The sequence below is a fragment of the Panthera pardus genome, unplaced genomic scaffold, assembly GCF_024362965.1.
Source record: "Panthera pardus isolate Hobbes unplaced genomic scaffold, ASM2436296v1 HiC_scaffold_1, whole genome shotgun sequence".
In the NCBI taxonomy this organism is placed as follows: Eukaryota; Metazoa; Chordata; class Mammalia; order Carnivora; family Felidae; genus Panthera; species Panthera pardus.
Genome location: NW_026526654.1, coordinates 84,168,073 through 84,186,445, shown reverse-complemented (window position 1 = coordinate 84,186,445; position 18,373 = coordinate 84,168,073). Strand labels below are relative to the sequence as shown.

The window sequence follows — 18,373 nt, the reverse complement described above, 5'->3', positions numbered from 1 at the left end:
CGGCCGCCGCGCCCCCACCGCGCGCGCCGAGCCCTTTAAAACGCGCGGGGCCCCGCGCGCTGCGCCGGCCGCCGCGGTGCCCGCGCTCCAGCGTCCCCGCGCGCTCTGCTGGCCGCCGCGGCGCTGCGGCCGGGCTCGGCAGGTTTGCGCTCTCGGCGGCGGGTCCCGCTCGGCCGGCGCGCCCTCCATGCGGCCGCCCAGCATGTCCGGGCACTGTCTGCTCGCGCCCATCCCCGAGTCCTCCTCCGATTGCCTCCCGCCCAAGGACATCAAGCTGGCCGTGCTGGGCGCCGGCCGCGTGGGCAAGAGCGGTGAGTGCCCGGGGGGCCGCGCCGGGGAGGGGGGGGGGCGGGGAACCGGGCTTCGGGGAAGAGCCGGAGCTCTGGAGCGGAGGGAGGCGGGGTGGAGCGCGAGGAGGAACCTGGAAGTTTCGGCGCGGTCCCCGGCTCTCCCCCGCCAGCCCGCTTTTCCCGCTGCTTCCCCGGGGTTGTCTACTCCAGGGCTCCCTCCCGCCCGGGTTGGCACCTGCTGGAGAATGGCGGGGGGCTGGTGCGGCAGGCCGGGCACCTGCAGTCACACCCCGACGCGCGGGAGACCGCGACGGCCGCACCCTGGGTGTTGCAGAGCCGTAGGACTGGGGCAGTACCCGCTGTCCTGCGGCCCATCGCCCCCTCCTTTTCCTCGAGAGCGTCCGGGGTGACTGGTTCCAGTCGTTTAGCGGACTTCCCCATGGTTCCCTTTCAGCAATGATCGTGCGCTTCCTCACCAAGAGATTCATCGGCGATTATGAACCGAATACAGGTTAGAATAATTTCGTGCTCTCTGCTTCCGTGGCTGCATGCCCCGAGCTCCGGCTTTCTCTCTCCTGATAGGAGGCTAGGAATTTAAAAGCAAACTCTCCTTCACTCTCCAGGCAAGTTGTATTCACGGCTCGTCTATGTAGAGGGGGACCAGCTATCCTTGCAGATTCAGGACACCCCCGGGGGCATCCAGGTAAGGACTGCCAGAAGCAAACAGCTCACCACCTTGCATACCCCGGGGGCGGGGGGGGGGGCTCCCAGGCTTGAGCAAGATGTCTAAACACACCCGTTTTGCCTTTAGATATAGAAGTGGGCTGTCCCCAGGTGGGGGCTTAGAAACCCTCCTGGGGGCTTGGGCAGGGTGGGTGGATGGTTAGGGAGGCAGCATCCTGGTGTCCGTCACCTCCAAAGGAGAGAGATACTTGACCTTTCTTTACAACCCTAGTGGGGCATCACGGCTTGTAGGGATGGGTCCTCCCCAGCTTCCAGCACTGGGCCAGGAAACCGTTAACAAAATTATTGGGGTGGGATTCTGAGGAGGGGCTCCTCCCCTAGCAGGGACTGCTGACGTGCTTCTAACTGTTCCCTCAAGTTAGTAATTGCAACCAGATAAGCCCTTGGCAAGCAGTCAGGAATTTAACTTGATTAACAAGTTATTAATTGCACTCTCTTCTAGGGAGGCAAGGTCTAGTGGAAGAACAGAAAGAAGGAATTTGTTTCTGTAACATTCTCAAAAAGGGCATGCTAAAAATATTTTTATGGGCTTGGGAAAAGATATTTACTTTGGCTTGTTTTCAAAGTTTTGTTTATTCCCAGTTCCCTAAAGATTGCGCCATTCTCATTTGAAAGTTCTCGTTGAAGTCATCCTTCAGTCAGCCAGGGCTCACCACAGAATACCTGCCAAGCAGGGGGCCGAAGGATCGAGCATTAGTGGCAGCCAATAAAATAACCCAGGCAGGGACCTGGCCGGAGAATCTGTTCTCCCCGCAGCCAGAGCCGCCTTCCGCAGAAGCTAGGTCGAGTCTGAAAACTGTACTTACGATTTCTTTTTCGAACTTGTTTTCCCGAGGGTCCCTTTGATCTTATTTTGAGTCCGCTCCCACTGCGGGCTTCCTTGATCCAGACTCGTGTTGATCTTTCTCAGGTCCAAGACAACCTCCTCCAGGTAGCTGATCCGCTGTCCAGGTGCATGCAGTGGGCAGACGGCTTTCTGCTGGTCTACTCCATCACGGACTACGACAGCTACCAGTCCATCCGCCCCCTCTACCAGCACATCCGGAAGGTCCACCCTGACGCCAGGGTCCCCGTCGTCATCGTGGGCAACAAGGGGGACCTTCTGCATGCCCGGCAGGTGCAAACGCATGATGGCGTTCAACTAGCCAACGAGCTGGGCAGCCTGTTCCTTGAAATTTCCACCAGTGAAAACTACGAGGACGTCTGCGATGTGTTTCAGCACCTCTGCAAAGAGGTGAGCAAGTCGCACGGCGTCAGCGGGGAGAGGAGGAGAGCCTCCATCATTCCCCGGCCGCGCTCTCCCAACATGCAAGACCTCAAGAGGCGCTTCAAGCAGGCTCTGTCTTCCAAAGTCAAAGCCCCCTCTGCGCTGGGGTGAACCCGGCTCACCCAGACTCGCCTCCTTTTTACTGCCCGTTTGTGCAGCCGAAAAGACTGGGGATCTCCCTTTTTAGCCGCACATTCAAAGTTTATTTTTATACAGACCGTTGGTTTTCGAGTGTATGTGTGTTTCTGAAAATTCAGTGATTGCCTAGAAGTTGGATAGTTTGTTTGTTTTTTTTATTAAACTAATTTTTTTTTTTTTTTTTTTTTTTTTACTGTAACTGCTAGCCACTTTTCCATTAAAGGCAAAATGGCAACATGGCTCCTTGTTTTCTAAATGTCTTTTTATAGATCATACTTGCACCAGAGCCCAGAACGGCTCCACACTTGCCCTCAGTCTGAACTCCTGTTGGTGTCTTGCGGTAAGGGGGTTGATGTAGGGGGATCTGTTGTGGGAGAAAGGAAAGAATGTGCAGGAGGAAAGACTTGAGCAACTGTAGGATGTCTTTAATTAGGGCGCTTTGCCACAGGCATGAAATTGACACCATGTGATTTTCAAGGAAAGGGGTTCATTATCCGCTGGTGCTACAAAATTACGAACAGGAGTAACAGTTTTATTTGTTGGTGCAAATGCCGGTTTACCCTCTCCACCCTGTTCTAAAAACTAAACATGCCTAGGTCAGTAACCGCACCCTACCCAGAGTGGTGAAAAATTCTTCCTCCTCTGCCTCCCGGACCCTCACATCTGACAGGGCATCTGAAGGGTCCATTCCCCTCTTTTGCTCTAAAGCGTCACTCTGCCACAATCTAGGCCTGTACGGGTGTCGCCGAGACTGGCAGGGAAGGTGAGACTGGTTTCTTGGTTTCTGGAATGACACCCTTCGCATGCTTTCTTCACATCAGGACAACCTGGCTAAAACCAACCCTAATCTCTTTATTTTCATGGCTAAAGAAACTCAGCTGTTTTCCCCTTATCTACTGGGTAAAATATAAATGAGGCATGAGATCATTTACCACCTCTCCAGCCTTATCATCTCCTTCAAGCACGCGCCCACACACACACACACACACACACAGACACACACACACGATGGACTGAAAGCCCATTCAACAGAACGGTCTGCCGTTCTCAGTACATACAAAGCTCTGTCATGCTTCCTGCCTTAGCACGAACCAGTCCCTGTGCCTTGAATACATTTTCCTCTTCTCCCCCGAAAAGATCACAAACTCATTTTTCAAGCCCCAAGTCCTGTGCTGGGCTCAGCTCCCGGGGTGCCGTCTCTGAGTCTCCCTGTAGCATTTGTGTGAAACCCAGCCACACCATGTAGCTATTTGTCACCTCCGTTGCAACTGCATTTTATGACTTTGTATCCCAAGCTTCTGGCCTCCGGCTTGCACAGAGTAGTAAGTTTTCAGTAAATATTTGATGAATAGTACGAGCTGCATGCGTTGATTTTGATGCCAAGGGACAGTGATGGGAGGTTACGATCAATGTCACTTCCGCAGAATAAGGAAAGGAGGTGTTCCGAGTAGTTAGAGGTACTTGATTGGCAGCGACAGAGAGGAAGTGACACATATGTAGCTTCTGGTCATTTCAGACAATTACCCTGCCTTCCAGGGACCCCTGTGTCCGCATCTGTGCTGTTACCACCATTCTTCCCTGCACTTGAGGGGTGTCTACCTGGCGTGACTACCTGTGCTAAATGGCATGAAGGATTACAAAAATCAGGTAGTTCAAGGGGCGCCTGGGTGGCTCAGTCGACTGAGCCTCCGGCTTCCACTCAGGTCATGATCTCGTGGTTTGTGGGTTCGAGCCCTGAGTCGGGCTCTGCGCTGACAGCTCGGAGCCTGGAGCCCGCTTCAGATTCTGTGTCTCCCTCTCTCTCTGCCCCTCCCCCACTCACGTTCTGTCTCTCTCAAAATAATAAACATTAAAAAACACTTTTTTTTAAATAAAAAAATTAAAACCCCCCAAATTAGTTCATGCCTAAAGCAGCATCGAAATAATCAAGGGAAAATAATATAGTTTTGGATTCTATTATGTTTGAAAAAGTGCCTACTTCTCCTTGCTGATTCGCAAGCACAAAACTAAAGCAGCTCTTTCTATCATCGGCCATTCCTGCTTCTAACCATATATCTTCCCTTCGGAGGTTAGGACACGAAAAGCACAGTTGTACTAGTTACTGCTATGCCCACAGCCTGCCGAGATCCCCACTGCGCAGGGAGGGGGCTCCTTTGCCTCTAAGGAGCTGAGCCCAAATCCCATGGGAATAAGGCATCCCACATCCCAAGGGGAAAGCCCTACTGTAGAAGCGAAAGAACAACCCAAGAGATGTCCCAAGGCTGCTTATGAAGAAGTTCCAAGTGAGGGAATGTTGAGGACAGGAAGTACCCTTGAGCTCTCCAGGGGAGAGCACAGTGTGGACCAGAGGGGTCAAAAGTCATGGGGCAGTTCCAAAGGGAGGAGCAGAGCCTCTAGGGACCCGGGGCCAAGCAGAAAGCACCCCACATGGTATTTTTCCCGGCCTCGGCATCACAAATAACTGACCTGGGCCTCAAAGCTTCCCTTCTTTCTGGTTGCCAGAACGGACCCAGGGGACGACCCGGCTCCCTGGTCTCACAGGGACCTCCATGCCTGTTCCCCAGACCTCCTGCTGAGGGGGCGAGGTGCACAGGGCAACATCCAGAAGGCCCCCCCCCCCCCCCCCCGGTAGCAACCGTGCAGATGTGAGAGGGGAGCATGGAGTTCATGGGGGGGGGGGGCACTTAGGGTGGGACGTTGTTGGATTTGTGTTCAGGAAAGAGGATGTGAGGATTTGGCCTTGACTGGGTGCCGAGGAGGCCCTTAGAGTGGAAGCTGAGCTCCCAGCTAGCGTCCCTCTGCCTCAGGAGTGGGGGAGGCAGAGCCCTGGGTGTCGCTCCACCCCTGGTGGGGACACACCTCCTGGAGCTTTGGGGAGAATATCGGGCAGGTGGGGAGGTGGGGCGGAGACTGTCTACATCTCCATCATAGGTTTGCCGTCCCTCCGGGCTGTCATCCTCACTGTCACCTCCGTCCTCACGCCCCGCCCCCGCCCCCACCCCTCACTCCCCAACCCCCCCCCCCCACGTCTGTTTTTGAGATTCCCCCGTCTCCACTGACACCACTCATCCCCCTTCCGGTCAAGGCTCCATGCTCATGCTGCTCTGAAGCTGCAGAATGATTTAATTAATGAGCCTATTTAATTAATGGTCCTGGAGATAATGGAGAAGGTCCAAATGACTACATCCGGGAAGCGTTCTGTACGCCATGTGCCACTCGTGGAGAGCAAACTCGAATAATGGAAAACGAGACCCATTATAGCCTCAGAAGATAAATCTGCTTTGCCTGGGTTGAGGTGAAGGGCACAGCGGAAGTCCCGAAGTTTATTCATATCTCCTTGGAGGAACGGATGAAAATAAGTCGCCGTGGAAGGCAATGGAGCAGATGGGAGAGACAAGGTGACTGTTTAGTCATGAACTTGGGGCTCGAATCGCCTTTTTGTTCCACGTGTGTGCTGTCATTTCGGCTTCTCGCCGTGCACAGTCACCGGTCCGAATTTACGACGCGATGAAATTTGGGATGATTCATAACTTATTCTTAACCATTTGACCCGTCTCCAAAAGGTGCAGTCTTTTTCAGGACTTTGTTAAAATTGGTCTTGAGCCACTCGGACACCCAGTGAGAGAGGTGTGATACATAAAAAAAAAAATCCCAACCACCCTGAAGTTCTCTAGGGGTCTAGGAAAAATGAACCGTGGTAAGCAATGATTAGTTGGCAACCGCAAAAACGGTCTTCCATAGACCGCGCAGAAATTTGCCCATCCTGGCTCGGTCGGCCCTCACCTTCGGATGCCCGCATGCACCTCTGCCCCAGGAGGAATGAGCTCCTCTAGTGCTCGTCTACTGGCTCATCCCCAGCCACCGCACCTGCTGTAGTGTCCGGTAGAAGCCAGGATCCTCAACGTTTGCTAAGGTGAGCCATCAGAAAACTTAAGGAGCATTTCCAGTTACTTGGGTACAGCCGGGAGGGCAGTGCTGTGTGTATCTGTATTCTGGGCTCCCGCTGTCAAACGATCCGAATTGGCCCTTTACCCATTCTCCACGGCGTGGCTTCGTGAACAAAATGAGTATTATTGCTTTTGGTTTTCCTCCTATCTTTCTAAAGACCACCACGGTAGTGATTTGCACGGTTTCAAATCACATTTATGGAGAACATGCTTCCTACAAAGCTCTGTGCCAGATGTCGTTGTGATCAAGAGAGCTGTCCCTCTCCAGAAACACGGTCCCAAGGGAGTTCTAGGGAGTCCGCTTTGAGGGTGGGACTCTGGGGGATGAAAGGCGAAAACAAGATTCAGACCCGAATCTCAGGGTGTTGGGGAGCCTGGGTGGCTCAGTCGGTTGAGCGTCCGGCTTCGGCTCAGGTCATGATCTCGCCGTCTGTGAGTTCGAGCCCCGCGTCGGGCTCTGTGCTGACAGCTCAGAGCCTGGAGCCTGCTTTGGATTCTGTGTCTCCTTCTCTCTCTGCCTCTCCCCTGCTTTCACTGTCACTCTCTCTCAAAAATAAATAAACATTAAAAAAAAAAAGAAACGTTGTTAACAGCAAAGCTTACTTACATAAACAAATTTTGCCTGGAAATACTACCGTGTATTTATGACTGTGGAAAATCAGGGAAATTTCGGGAGCTCCTGCTGATGAGACAGTTATTCACCAGCTTTATGAAGGTAGCACAGCGTGGGTCCCAGACTGAGATTGGGTTCAAAGCCCACTTTACCTGGGTCAAGGTGCAGTATGGGTTTCCTTCTCCAGTACCCATCAGGGAGGATTGTTGCCAGAGCTTGACACATAGAAGGCATTCAGGAAGTTGTAATTTATTATTATTATTAATAGTTTCAGTTATTTTTTTTTTATTTAAAAAAAAAATTTTTTTTAACGTTTATTTACTTTTGAGACAGAGAGAGACAGAGCATGAAGGGGGGAGGGTCAGAGAGAGAGAGGGAGACACAGAATCTGAAACAGGCTCCAGGCTCTGAGCTGTCAGCACAGAGCCCGATGCGGGGCTCGAACCCACCAACCGTGAGATCATGACCTGAGCCGAAGTCGGATGCTTAACCGACTGAGCCACCCAGGCGCCCCTTTATTATTTTTTAAAGGTACACTGGTACATTTATGAAGCTGCTTTTGGAAAAAGAGTGCTTTTTGAACTTGCTCGTGTACTCCAAAAACTATAGTAGGTGCTCTGCAAGATGTGACTTTTTCCATCTCACATGTGGGAGAAAGAAAGTTTTCAGGGGAGCCGTTATTCCCTCAGTGATAATGCCTAACGATTACTGATCCTTTACTCTGCACCGAGCACTTTTATTTTCTCTTGAATCCTTTGAGGAAGAGCCATGATCACTCCCATCTTTCAGATGAGGAAACTGAGGCTCAGAGAAGTCCTGCGATGGCCACAAGCCATATAAACCCAGGAAGCAGGAGGTCTGGCCCCGGGGAAGGGGAGAGAGTGCCTTTCAGCTCAGGGCTGTTTCCCTTGGCCAGACGCGTGCAGGCCCACGTCTTTTGGAGAAGCTGTTCAAAGCAAAGATCCCGGGGCCCAGTTCCAGGGATTCTGTGGGTCTGTGGAGGAGTCTGCTTGTTGACGAGCTCCCTGAGTGGTACGGAGGAGGCCGGATATCTCACATTTGCAGGTTTCAGCAAGATCATCCCGGCTTCCTGTTTCCCCAGGGGAAAGTGGCACCTGGAGGGAAAGGCAGGAATGCCACAAGGGACGGGCGGGGGACCCCCGTGGCTGGCCTGGGGGGCCGGGGCGGGCTGCTCTGCTGAGTTTCTGTCTTCAGCAGCACCCGGTAGCATGCAGTCTTCTCCAGGCTAGGAGGGTCTCTCCCAGAGTCACCGTTTTGAAAGCCATGGGTGGGGGGGGTGGGGAGGGCGTGCAGGGGGCACTAAGTCAGAGGCCCCGGGGCACCCCACCCCCGGCCATGCTGTCTCTTGAGGCTCTTCTCCGACCGGGGCCCTGAGAAGCAGCCTCCACAGCGGCCCCCAGAGATTCAGGCATTTTCTTTTCTCCTGGAGCACCTGGCGGCTGATGTCAGCGTCCCAGGGGGCTGTGGGAGCCAATGGCGTAGGGAAGGTGCCAGAAGCAGAAATTGCCAGTGCACATCCGGGAGCTAAAGACGCCTCCCCACCCCAACTCAGTGTGGCGCAGGGCAAAGTCTGAGGCTGCTATGGCGATATTCGAGGGGGCTTTGCTGGGGGCTGTGTGTTGGCTCCATCATTTATTTGTAGCATAATACTAGAACTCACGCAACAAACAGCTACTGTAATCGCTGAATGGGCACTATTGTTCCGTGTATTCCAGTGTATCGGGATTGCCCAGCGAAATAGAATCAACAGAAAAAAAAAAAAAAAATATATATATATATATAGTATAGTGTATGTATAGTATAGCATTATTATATTATATAGTATATATAGTATAGCATTATATACATAGCATTACATATACATAGTATAGTGTATATATAGTATATATAGTATAGCATATATATAGCATTATATATACGTAGTATAGTATTATATAGTGTATATATATGTTATAGTGTGTATATATATATACTATATGTTATATAGTATATATTATATAGTATATATAGTATAGCATTATAAACATAGCATTACATATACATAGTATAGTATATATATAGTATAGTATTATAGTATTATATAGTATATATAGTATAGCATATATATAGCATTATATATACATAGTATAGTATTATATAGTATATATTATATAATATATATAGTATAGCATTATATATAGCATTACATATACATAGTATAGTATATATATAGTATATATAGTATAGCATATATATAGCATTATATATACGTAGTATAGTATTATATAGTGTATATAGTATAGCATATATATAGCATTATATATACGTAGTATAGTATATAGTATTATATAGTATTATATAGTGTATATAATATATAATATTATATATTATATAATATATATAGTATAGCATTATATATATAGCATTACATATACATAGTATAGTATATATATAGTATATATAATATAGTATTATATAGTATATATAGTATAGCATATAATAGCATTACATATACATAGTATAGTATTATATAGTGTATATATATACTATATATTATATAGTATATATTATATAATATATATAGTATAGCATTATATATATAGCATTACATATACATAGTATAGTATATATATAGTATATATAGTATAGTATTATAGTATATATATAGTATATATAGTATAGCATATATATAGCATTATATATACGTAGTATAGTATTATATAGTGTATATATATACTATATAATATATAGTATATATTATATAGTATATATAGTATAGCATTATGTATATAGCATTATATATACATATAGTATTATATATATAGTATAGCATTATATATATATGTATTGGAGGAGCTCCGCTTACAGGAGGGAAGTCAGCCTTTCTAGTCTACGCAGGCCCCCCCAGGGACTGGAGGGGGCTCATCTACATTCAGGAGGGCAGTCTACTTTTCCCAGTTCACTCATTCAGGTGCTAACCTCGTGTGGAAACACCCTCACAGACCCGCCCAGGATAACATTTGACCAAGTATCTGAGTATCCCGTGGCCCCGTCAAGTTGACAGGTCAAAGTAACCGTCACGGCGCAGTAAGAGTCTCAGGCATATTATCTCGTTTAATCCTCCCAAACAATTCTGAGCAGCTGAGTATTACCATCGCCGTTTGACAGACCAGGAAAACGAGGCTCAGAGAGGTTCATCAACTTCCTCATGGTCTCTCGGCCAGTAAGGGGCACAGTTGAGATTTCAATCCACAGCTCTCTTTTAAAAAAAAATTTTTTTTAATGTTTATTCATTATTGAGACAGAGACAGAGCATGAGAATGAGCAGGGGAGGAGCAGAGAGAGAGGGAGGCACAGAATCCGAAGCAGGCTCCGGGCTCCGAGCCGTCGGCACAGAGCCCGACGCGGGGCTCGAACCCACGCACCGCGAGATCGTGACCTGAGCCGAAGTCAGACGCTCAACCGACTGAGCCACCCGGGCGCCCCATCCACCCACAGCTTTCTGATTTGGAAGCCACCACGCTGTATTGCCGCCCATGCCAACGGTCCTACTCTCTGCACCCTGAGGTCACCTGGAAGCTGCTAGCATTCTCCTGATCAACCATTTTGGCCTTGAAAATGCCACAGGGTATCACTAGGGAAGACTCTGCCTCATCCATAAAAAGGGGCTAGTGAGTCGTTACCGCATCACCGGGCGAGCTGGAGAACCACAGCTGGGGCTGTGCAGCTACGAGGGAGGCCGAGAAAGTGGCATTTTCGGCATCTGTTGTGGCAGATGGTCCCTGTCCCCGACGCGTAAGGTACAGGCTCACCCCAGACCCTGGAAAGGGGCTTGGGGGACGAGCAGGCAGAAAAGCGGGCAAAGGCCACTACATTCGTCTGATGATTAGACGATGCGAAGGGGCGCCTGTCCTCAAATGTAGACGTGACACTGGCACAGGCCAGACCCAAGGCACGGCCCGGGGACTTCCTAAATACTAGGCCTCGAGAATGAATATATAAACCTGACATTGGGGAAGCAGGTAATAAGGCATTAAGGAAACACCCAAATTTTATGAGCAAAGCGAGTGTTGTGGGCTGAACTGTGTTCCTCAAGAAAACCCATACGTTGGACTCCTAGGACCTCAGAATGTGACCTTATTTGGAAATAGGGTCTTAAGGGAGCTAATCAAGTTCAAACGAGGTCATCAGGATGAGTCCTAAATCAAAATGGCTGGTGTCCTTATAACAAGAGGAAATCTGGGGCCTGGCTGGCCCAGCCGGTACAGCATGGGACCCATGATCTCGGGGTCGTGAGTTCAAGCCCCACGTTGGGCATCGAGTTTACTAAACAAATGAATACATACATAGTTTTAAAAAGACACAGAGACAGACACGAACAGAGGGAAGGTGATGAGAAGAGATGCAGGGCGAAGGCCATGTGAGGGTGGAGGCGGAGATTGGGGTGAACGCCCACAAGCCGAGGGACCGCCAGAAGCTGGAGAGAGGCCTGGAACGGATCCTTCCTTAGAATCAGAATTAGGCGTGGCCCTGCTACCAACTTGACCTCGACCCTCCAGCCTCCAGAAGCAGGAGACAATATATTTCTGTGGCTTAAGCCATCTGGCTGGGGTGCTTAGTTACGGCAGCCCGAGCTGACTGGTACAGTTAATAGACGGCTGGGCCCATATTTGAGTCTGAACCTAAAGCCGGGACTCTGCCCACCGCACCCTTGCGGCCAGGCACGGCAGCCCAGAGCAGGGGGAACCATGGCTCTGTCCTCTAAGTACAGTTCTCCACGTCTGTGTCAGGATTGGGATTAGCTGCCCTGACATCTGCATGGCCTGACGAGAGACAGTTTGCGTCTCCCACACGGGCAGTTGAAGCTGGGTGGGTGGCTCTGCTCCGACATTCCGGGGCCCAGGAGGCCCAGGAGGGGCCCAGGCTCCACCTCTCTGTCACTCTGCCTTTCCTGGTGTCACCCTCATTCCAGGGTCTACGATGCCTCTCAGCCAGTCTGCAGCCAGAGAGCAGGAAGGGGCCAAGACAGGAGGCTCTGTCTCTTTAAGGTGGAGACCCAAAAGTCGAGGCCGTCCCCTCTGCTGTCCTTCCCTCATGTGACTGAGGGATGCAGACTTCAGCTGGGCGGTTTGCTCCCTGCCAGAAATTCCACTGCTGGGGGCACCTGGGTGGCTCAGTCGGTTGAGCGTCTGACCCTGATTTCCATTTTTTAAGGGACAAGAGAATGGATATTGGAGACAGCTAATGGTCACTGCTACAAAATCCATCTCAGGACAGATTCATCCTCTGGATTTTCACGGGTTGGTAGAGGACAAGGAAGAGAAGGGAAGAATTTCCTTCATGTCTGGCTGAAGAAGGAAGGGGAAGTTTGCCCCCAAATGGCTCTGCCCAGTGTCCTCTCAATGGCTTGTCTGCTCCTGGTACCTGAGAATCCTGGGGACTCTGGGAAGTGACTTCAGCTTCTCCCAGGCCATGCACACAAATCATAGCAAGGTCCTCTGCCTTGGAGGGATGGGGTCAGACTGACGAACAGTCTGATAGTCAGACATTCTTTTTTTTTTTTTTTAATGTTTGTTTATTTTTGAGAGAGAGAGAGACAGAGCACAAGTGGGGGAAGGGCAGAGAGAGAGGGAGACCCAGAATCCGAAGCAGGCTCCAGGCTCCGAGCTGTCAGCACAGAGACTGACTCGGGGCTCGAACTCACAAACCGCGAGACCATGACCTGAGCCGAAGTCGGACGCTTAACCGACTGAGCCACCCAGGCGCCCCAAGGGCATTCTTATTTATGAACTTGAGTTGCTTAGAACGGAGGAAATGGAGTAAGTGGTAATTCGTGGGCTTTGCTTCTCTGGCTGCAGATAGGAAAGGAGTTGGGTGTATCGGCCAAAGCTGGACTTCCTGCCCAGGCCAGTTCTGTGGCCCTGGTCCCCTCTGGGCTGCCCTGGGTGGGGAAAGCATCTGAAAACCAAAAAAAGTTGGTCTTCTTGAGCGTTCAAGCCCCTGAATGATGAAAGATACACTAAACAGTGGCTTATGCAAGTCCTTGTGGGGCCTGGGTGAGTCATTTCCCCTCGCTGGTCTCCAAGCTCCTCGTTTATGAAACGAGAGGTTTGGGTTTCGTTAGCGGTCCACACATGCCAGGATGCAGTGGACTCGCCTGGGGGTGCTTGCTTAAAATGCAGTCTCCTGGGCCGACTCCCAGAGACTCTGATACAGAAATTCCACGTGGAAATTGCCCAACAAAAATACCTAAAACCTACTGAGTCCTTGCCGTGTGCCAAACACTACTTAAAAGAGTTTTTCGTGGATTAACTAATTTTATCCTGCAACGATCCCGTGACATATACTATTCTTAGTACATTAGGGCTAATTAGTATTATCAGTAAATTATTAATAGTATGAACGATGATTATCCCCTGTTACAGATGTGCAAATGGAGGCACACGGCTGCGGAGAGGCTGTCCCAGGTCACGCCCCCGTTGGGAGAGGCAGAGCTGTGACGCAGGCCTAGTCGACCTTGGCTGTGGGTCTCAGCTAGTGCTTTCCCAAGAGGCTGTCCTCAGCCACGCCCCATCCATTCTGCTGGCTGCTAGCATACACAGTCGCCCTGAATGGATGACTTTGGTAAAAAAGATAAGATAGACAGACACCTCACAGAGTACTGGGCAAACCCAACAGAAGCAACCAGAAAGGGACAAGCAATGTGCTCTGGGAACAGAGGGGGTGGTCAGTGAGGGGGTTCCAGGAGGGGTGCAAGTAGGCATCAGAGAGAAGGAGGCATTTAGAAGGAGTTGGGTCCAAATCAGTTGTTTGGACTCCCTCTGAGTAGAATCTTCAAGAAATGGTTGGTCTTCTTCCTCTCTCTTGTCTATATCTAGATAAGAAAGAAAGAAAGAAAGAAAGAAAGAAAGAAAGAAAGAAAGAAGGAAGGAGGAAAGAAAGAGGGAAGAAGAAAGAAAGAATGAAAGAAAGAAAGAAAGAGAAAAAGGGAAGGATGGAGGGAAGGAAGGAAGAAAGAAAGAGAAAGAAAGAAAAAGAAAGAAAAAGGGAAGGGTGGAGGGAAGGAAGGAAGAAAGAAAGAGAAAGAAAGAAAAAGAAAGAAAAAGGGAAGGATGGAGGGAAGGAAGGACGAGGGAGGGAAGAAGAAAAAAGAAAGAGAAAGAAAAAGGGAGGGAAGGAGGGAGAGAAGAAAGAAAGAAAGAAAGAAAGGGGGAGGGAAGAAGAAAGAAAGAAAGAAAGAAAGAAAGAAAGAAAGAAAGAAAGAAAGAAAGAAAGAAAAAGGGAGGAAGGAAGGAAGAAAGGAAGAAAGAAAGAGGGAGGGAAGAAGAAAGAAAGAAAAAGAAAGAATGAATGAAAGAAAGAAAGAAAGAAAGAGGGAGGGATGGAGGGAGGGAAGGAAGAAAGAAAGAGAAAGAAAGAAAGAAAAAGAAAGAAAAAGGGAAGGATGGAGAGAAGGAAGGAAGAGGGAGGGAAGAAGAAAAAAGAAAGAGAAAGAAAAAGGGAGGGAGGGAAAGAAGAAAGAAAAGGGGGAGGGAAGAAGAAAGAAAGAAAGAGAAAGAAAAAGGGAGGGAGGGAAAGAAGAAAGAAAGAAAGGGGGAGGGAAGAAGAAAGAAAGAAAGAAAGAAAGAAAGAAAGAAAGAAAGAAAGAGAAAGAAAAAGGGAGGGATGGAGGGAGGAAGGAAGAGAGAAAGAAAGAAACCCAAATGAACAAACAAAAAGCAGAATCAGGCCCATAAATACAGAGAACAGACTGACGGCTGCCAGCGAGGAGGAGGGACGGGCAAAACGGGTGAGGGGGAGTGGGAGACACAGTCATGGACTGAACGAGTCACAGGGAATACAGTCAGTGGCCCTGGAATAGAGCTGTCTGGTGACAGGTGGCAGCTGCACTGTGGCGAGCACAGCAGAACCTACAGGGTTGTGGAATCACTATGTTGTACACCTGAAGCTGTCACGCTGTGCGTCAACTGATGAGGTTTGGGGGTAATGGGGGGTTTTCGTGAGGTCCGGAGCCAACGGCCAAGAACGAATTCTTGAAGACGTCTTTGGTGCAAAAAGGTGATTTCATTAAAGCTCGGGGACAGGACCCGTGGGCAGGAAGAGCTGCCCGGGACCAAGAGCAGAGACTGGTTATATACCATGGAGCTGGGGTAGGTCAAGTCCAGGGGAAGTTTCTGGTGAGATTTTCATATGCTAAAGAAGACTCACTCGGGGTACTGGAGGCCTAGCTATTGCCCAGCTCAGGTGGTTTTTCCCTCTGGCAAAGCATTAACATCAAGGCAGTAGGAAGTTTCTGGAGAAATATTTTACTCTGCCAGCCCAAGTTATTTGTCAACGGGCGGCAGGTTATAAGGAAATTTAATTTTATCTGCCATTTCCTTCTGCCTTTGTTTCCCATGTCATCAACTATACTTAAATAAAAAACAAATAGATAAAAAAGAAAGTATGAGCTGGTCAAGGGTGGAGGGAGGTGAGCACCCTCAGGCTGAGGGAGGGGCCTGAGCCCAGAGTCCCAGGTGCTCCTGGGACCTGCCTACTCTAAGGAACAGGCCCTATGGTTTGGCGGGTGTGTGGGGGCCAAGCAAGAGGGGAAGGGGGCAGGGTAGGGAAGGGGGGGGGAGGGGCTGGGGGGGGGGGTGGAGGTGAAGTGAGCCTGTGAGGAACTTGATGATCTCCTAGGTCGGGAAGGTGGAGACTTCATCCTGCAGGCGGGAGGGAGCTGGTCACAGGAAGCTGTGCTATCTTGACTGTCTCTAATCTCTGGGCCGAGGCGGGGGTGTGGGCAGGAGGCAGCAGGTGCAGCGGGACAGGGGTGGCTCAAAAGTGGAGTCCACTGGACAACTGGAGGAAAAGAAACTGGGGGACAACTGGGGGAAAAGAAACACTCTTTACCAACGAGGGCAGCCCCAGAGAGCTGGGTGGAGCAGAGAGTTCAGTCGAGGAGATACGAAGATGCCCTCACCTCGGAAGATGACTCGGGGGACAAGCGGGAGGACTCGCCTGGGGAGGCGCTCGTCCATGTGAAGTGGGCACTTGTGTAGCCCCGGAGCAGAAGTTACTGCCCACGAAGAGTGTCATGTTCCCTGGCTTAGAATTTAATGTCGATCTTTTTCTGTAAAGTCACTTAATTTTACAGTAATTACAATAAAACTTTCAAGAAGGGGAAACTAGGTTGTTGTTAAGACTCTACTTTTCTCAGCATAAGGAATAGGTACACAAAAAGCAGTGTTTGTTTGTTTTTTTTTAAGAAATCTATAAAAACAATGTTTTCTTTTAAAAAAAAATTTTAAACGTGTTTATGGTTGGGAAAGAGAGAGAGAGAGAACATGAGCAGGGGAGGGGCAGAGAGAGAGAGGGAGACCCAGATTTGGAAGCAGGCTCCAGGCTCTGAGCCATCAGCACAGAGCCCGACGCGGGGCTCGAACCCACGACCCGCGAGATCACGACCCGCGAGATCACGAGCCGAGCCCGAAATCAGGAGTCAGACGCTTAACCGACTGAGCCACCCAGGCGCCCCAATGCCTATGTTTTCTAGGCGACGCTTCAGGCGGCTGGCACAGTGTCCTCGTTTTCCGTAACACGTATTTATTCAGCCTGTGGTAGACACTTGGCACATTCTCTACTTTGTCACCGTTCGCCCTCGGCATCCTTGCACAATTACCCATTTTCTCTCTTGCAAGGGGCTCACGGGTCACTGCTGCAGATGACTTGACCTCTTCTGGAAAACTGACTGTTTCACATCAGTGGTGAGGATCCCCTGTGGCCAGTGCCCTCAGGAGATGGTTGGTTTTCCTCGTCTTCGGTTTTTCTGTCCTGGCTCCTTGTGACCAGGAAGGAGCAAGAAGACAGCAGGGCCCCGCCACACTGGGACTGTGCACGAGGGGCCTCGCCTGTTGGGTTTTGGCCAATCTTAGCCGCTTTTAAGGAAAAACGTAAGTACTTTTAGGTTTACGGGAGCGTTACAGATACGGTGTAGAGGCTGCTAGTATATCCTTCCATCAGCTTCTCCTACTGCTATCCTCTTACCTAACTGATGAGGGAGGGTGAGTGAGGCGGGCTGAGGGCCAAACACAAGCTGGCATTATCCGACCACCCCCAGGTGGGATCTGTGTGACGTTCCTCAGGCCCTCCTGGCTGCCCAAGAACAAAGGAAAGGAAAGAAAACAAATGACTGAGATAGAAATCACAGTCTTACAGGAAGTGGGTCTCCATCAGTTTACAAGTATCTTAGTCAATTACAAGAAAAAGGCAATCTTATCAATAGCTTAATGCCCAGTAACCTGTGGACTCCATTTCCCCGGAGCCCCAACGTCACCCTTCCATAGCGATGTGGGGACCAGAGGCAAGAAGAAAATGGCAGGTAGACTTACATTTCCTCATAACCTCAGCCCATTGACAGATACTTGAGGCAGGCGAGGAAAATGCTCCTCCAGGAACTCCCTGTGTCTTAATGTTAATGCTTTGCTAGAGGGAAAAACCACCTGAGCTGGGCAATAGCTAGGCCTCCAGTACCCCGAGTGAGTCTTCTTTAGCATATGAAAATCTCACCGGAAACTTCCCCTGGACTTGACCTACCCCAGCTCCATAGTATATAACCAGTCTCTGCTCTCGGTCCGGGCAGCTCTTCCTGCCCACGGGTCCTGTCCCCGTGCTTTAATAAAATCACCTTTATGCACCAAAGATGCCTTCAAGAATTCCTTCTTGGCCGTCGGCTCCGGACCCCGTGAACCCCGGCATCACCCCCAAACGTCATCATAACCACCACACTGCATTCAGCAGACAACGCCACCGCAGGAGCTTCCTGCGGCTGCTGTTAACAAATCACCCAAACTCGGTGCTCTGAAAACAAGATTCATTCCCGTACAGTCTGGAGGGCAGAGCTGGGGCTCGATGCCTCATCAATCGTCTCAAGACGAGGCTCAGATCTACGTGTTGGCAGTGCTGTGTGTCTTTTGCAGGCTCTGGGGAGAATCCATTTGTCTTTTTCCACCTTCCAGAGGCTGCCTGCGTTTCTTGGCTTGGGAGTCGCCTTTCGTTGTTTTTTGTTTTTTGTTTTTTTTTTTTAAATAGACTTTATTTCTAGAGGGGTTTTTGGTTCATCAGAAAATTGATCGGAAAGTACAGACCTCTCCCGTACATCTCCCGTCCCCACATATGTCCAGCCCCCCGCCGTCAACATCCCGCACCAAAGTGGTACATTTCATTTAACTGAAAAGCCTGCGTGGGCATATCACTCAAGTCCATGGTTTACCCCAGGGTCCAGTCCTGATATCGTCCAGTCTATAGGGTTTGGCAAACGTTTAGTGATGTGTATCCATTATTGCAGAATCACAACAGAATAGTTTCACTGCCCTAAAAAAACTTCTTTACTTCT

The 18,373-nt window shown here is 49.7% G+C and overlaps 1 protein-coding gene and 1 non-coding gene across 3 annotated transcripts; one reads left to right on the top strand and one right to left on the bottom strand.

The window, feature by feature from the left end:
* Positions 1-98: 98 nt before the first annotated feature.
* On the top strand, positions 99-2,661 carry RASL11A (RAS like family 11 member A). Of its 2 annotated transcripts, XM_019447905.2 has the most exons (4): positions 101-311; positions 745-801; positions 914-993; positions 1,945-2,660. In XM_019447905.2, exons 1-4 carry the CDS (start codon positions 188-190, stop codon positions 2,410-2,412), a joined length of 729 nt encoding a protein of 242 aa, XP_019303450.1. In that variant the 5' UTR covers positions 101-187; the 3' UTR covers positions 2,413-2,660. The 2 variants fall into 2 exon arrangements, with proteins under 2 accessions (XP_019303451.1, XP_019303450.1); XM_019447906.2 differs by lacking the exon at positions 745-801 and having other exon boundaries at positions 99-311; positions 1,945-2,661.
* A 7,734-nt stretch (positions 2,662-10,395) lies between these two features.
* TRNAR-UCG (transfer RNA arginine (anticodon UCG)) lies at positions 10,396-10,480 on the bottom strand. Its single transcript has one exon. It is a non-coding gene; the product is annotated as a tRNA-Arg (tRNA).
* Between the last annotated feature and the right edge of the window lie 7,893 nt (positions 10,481-18,373).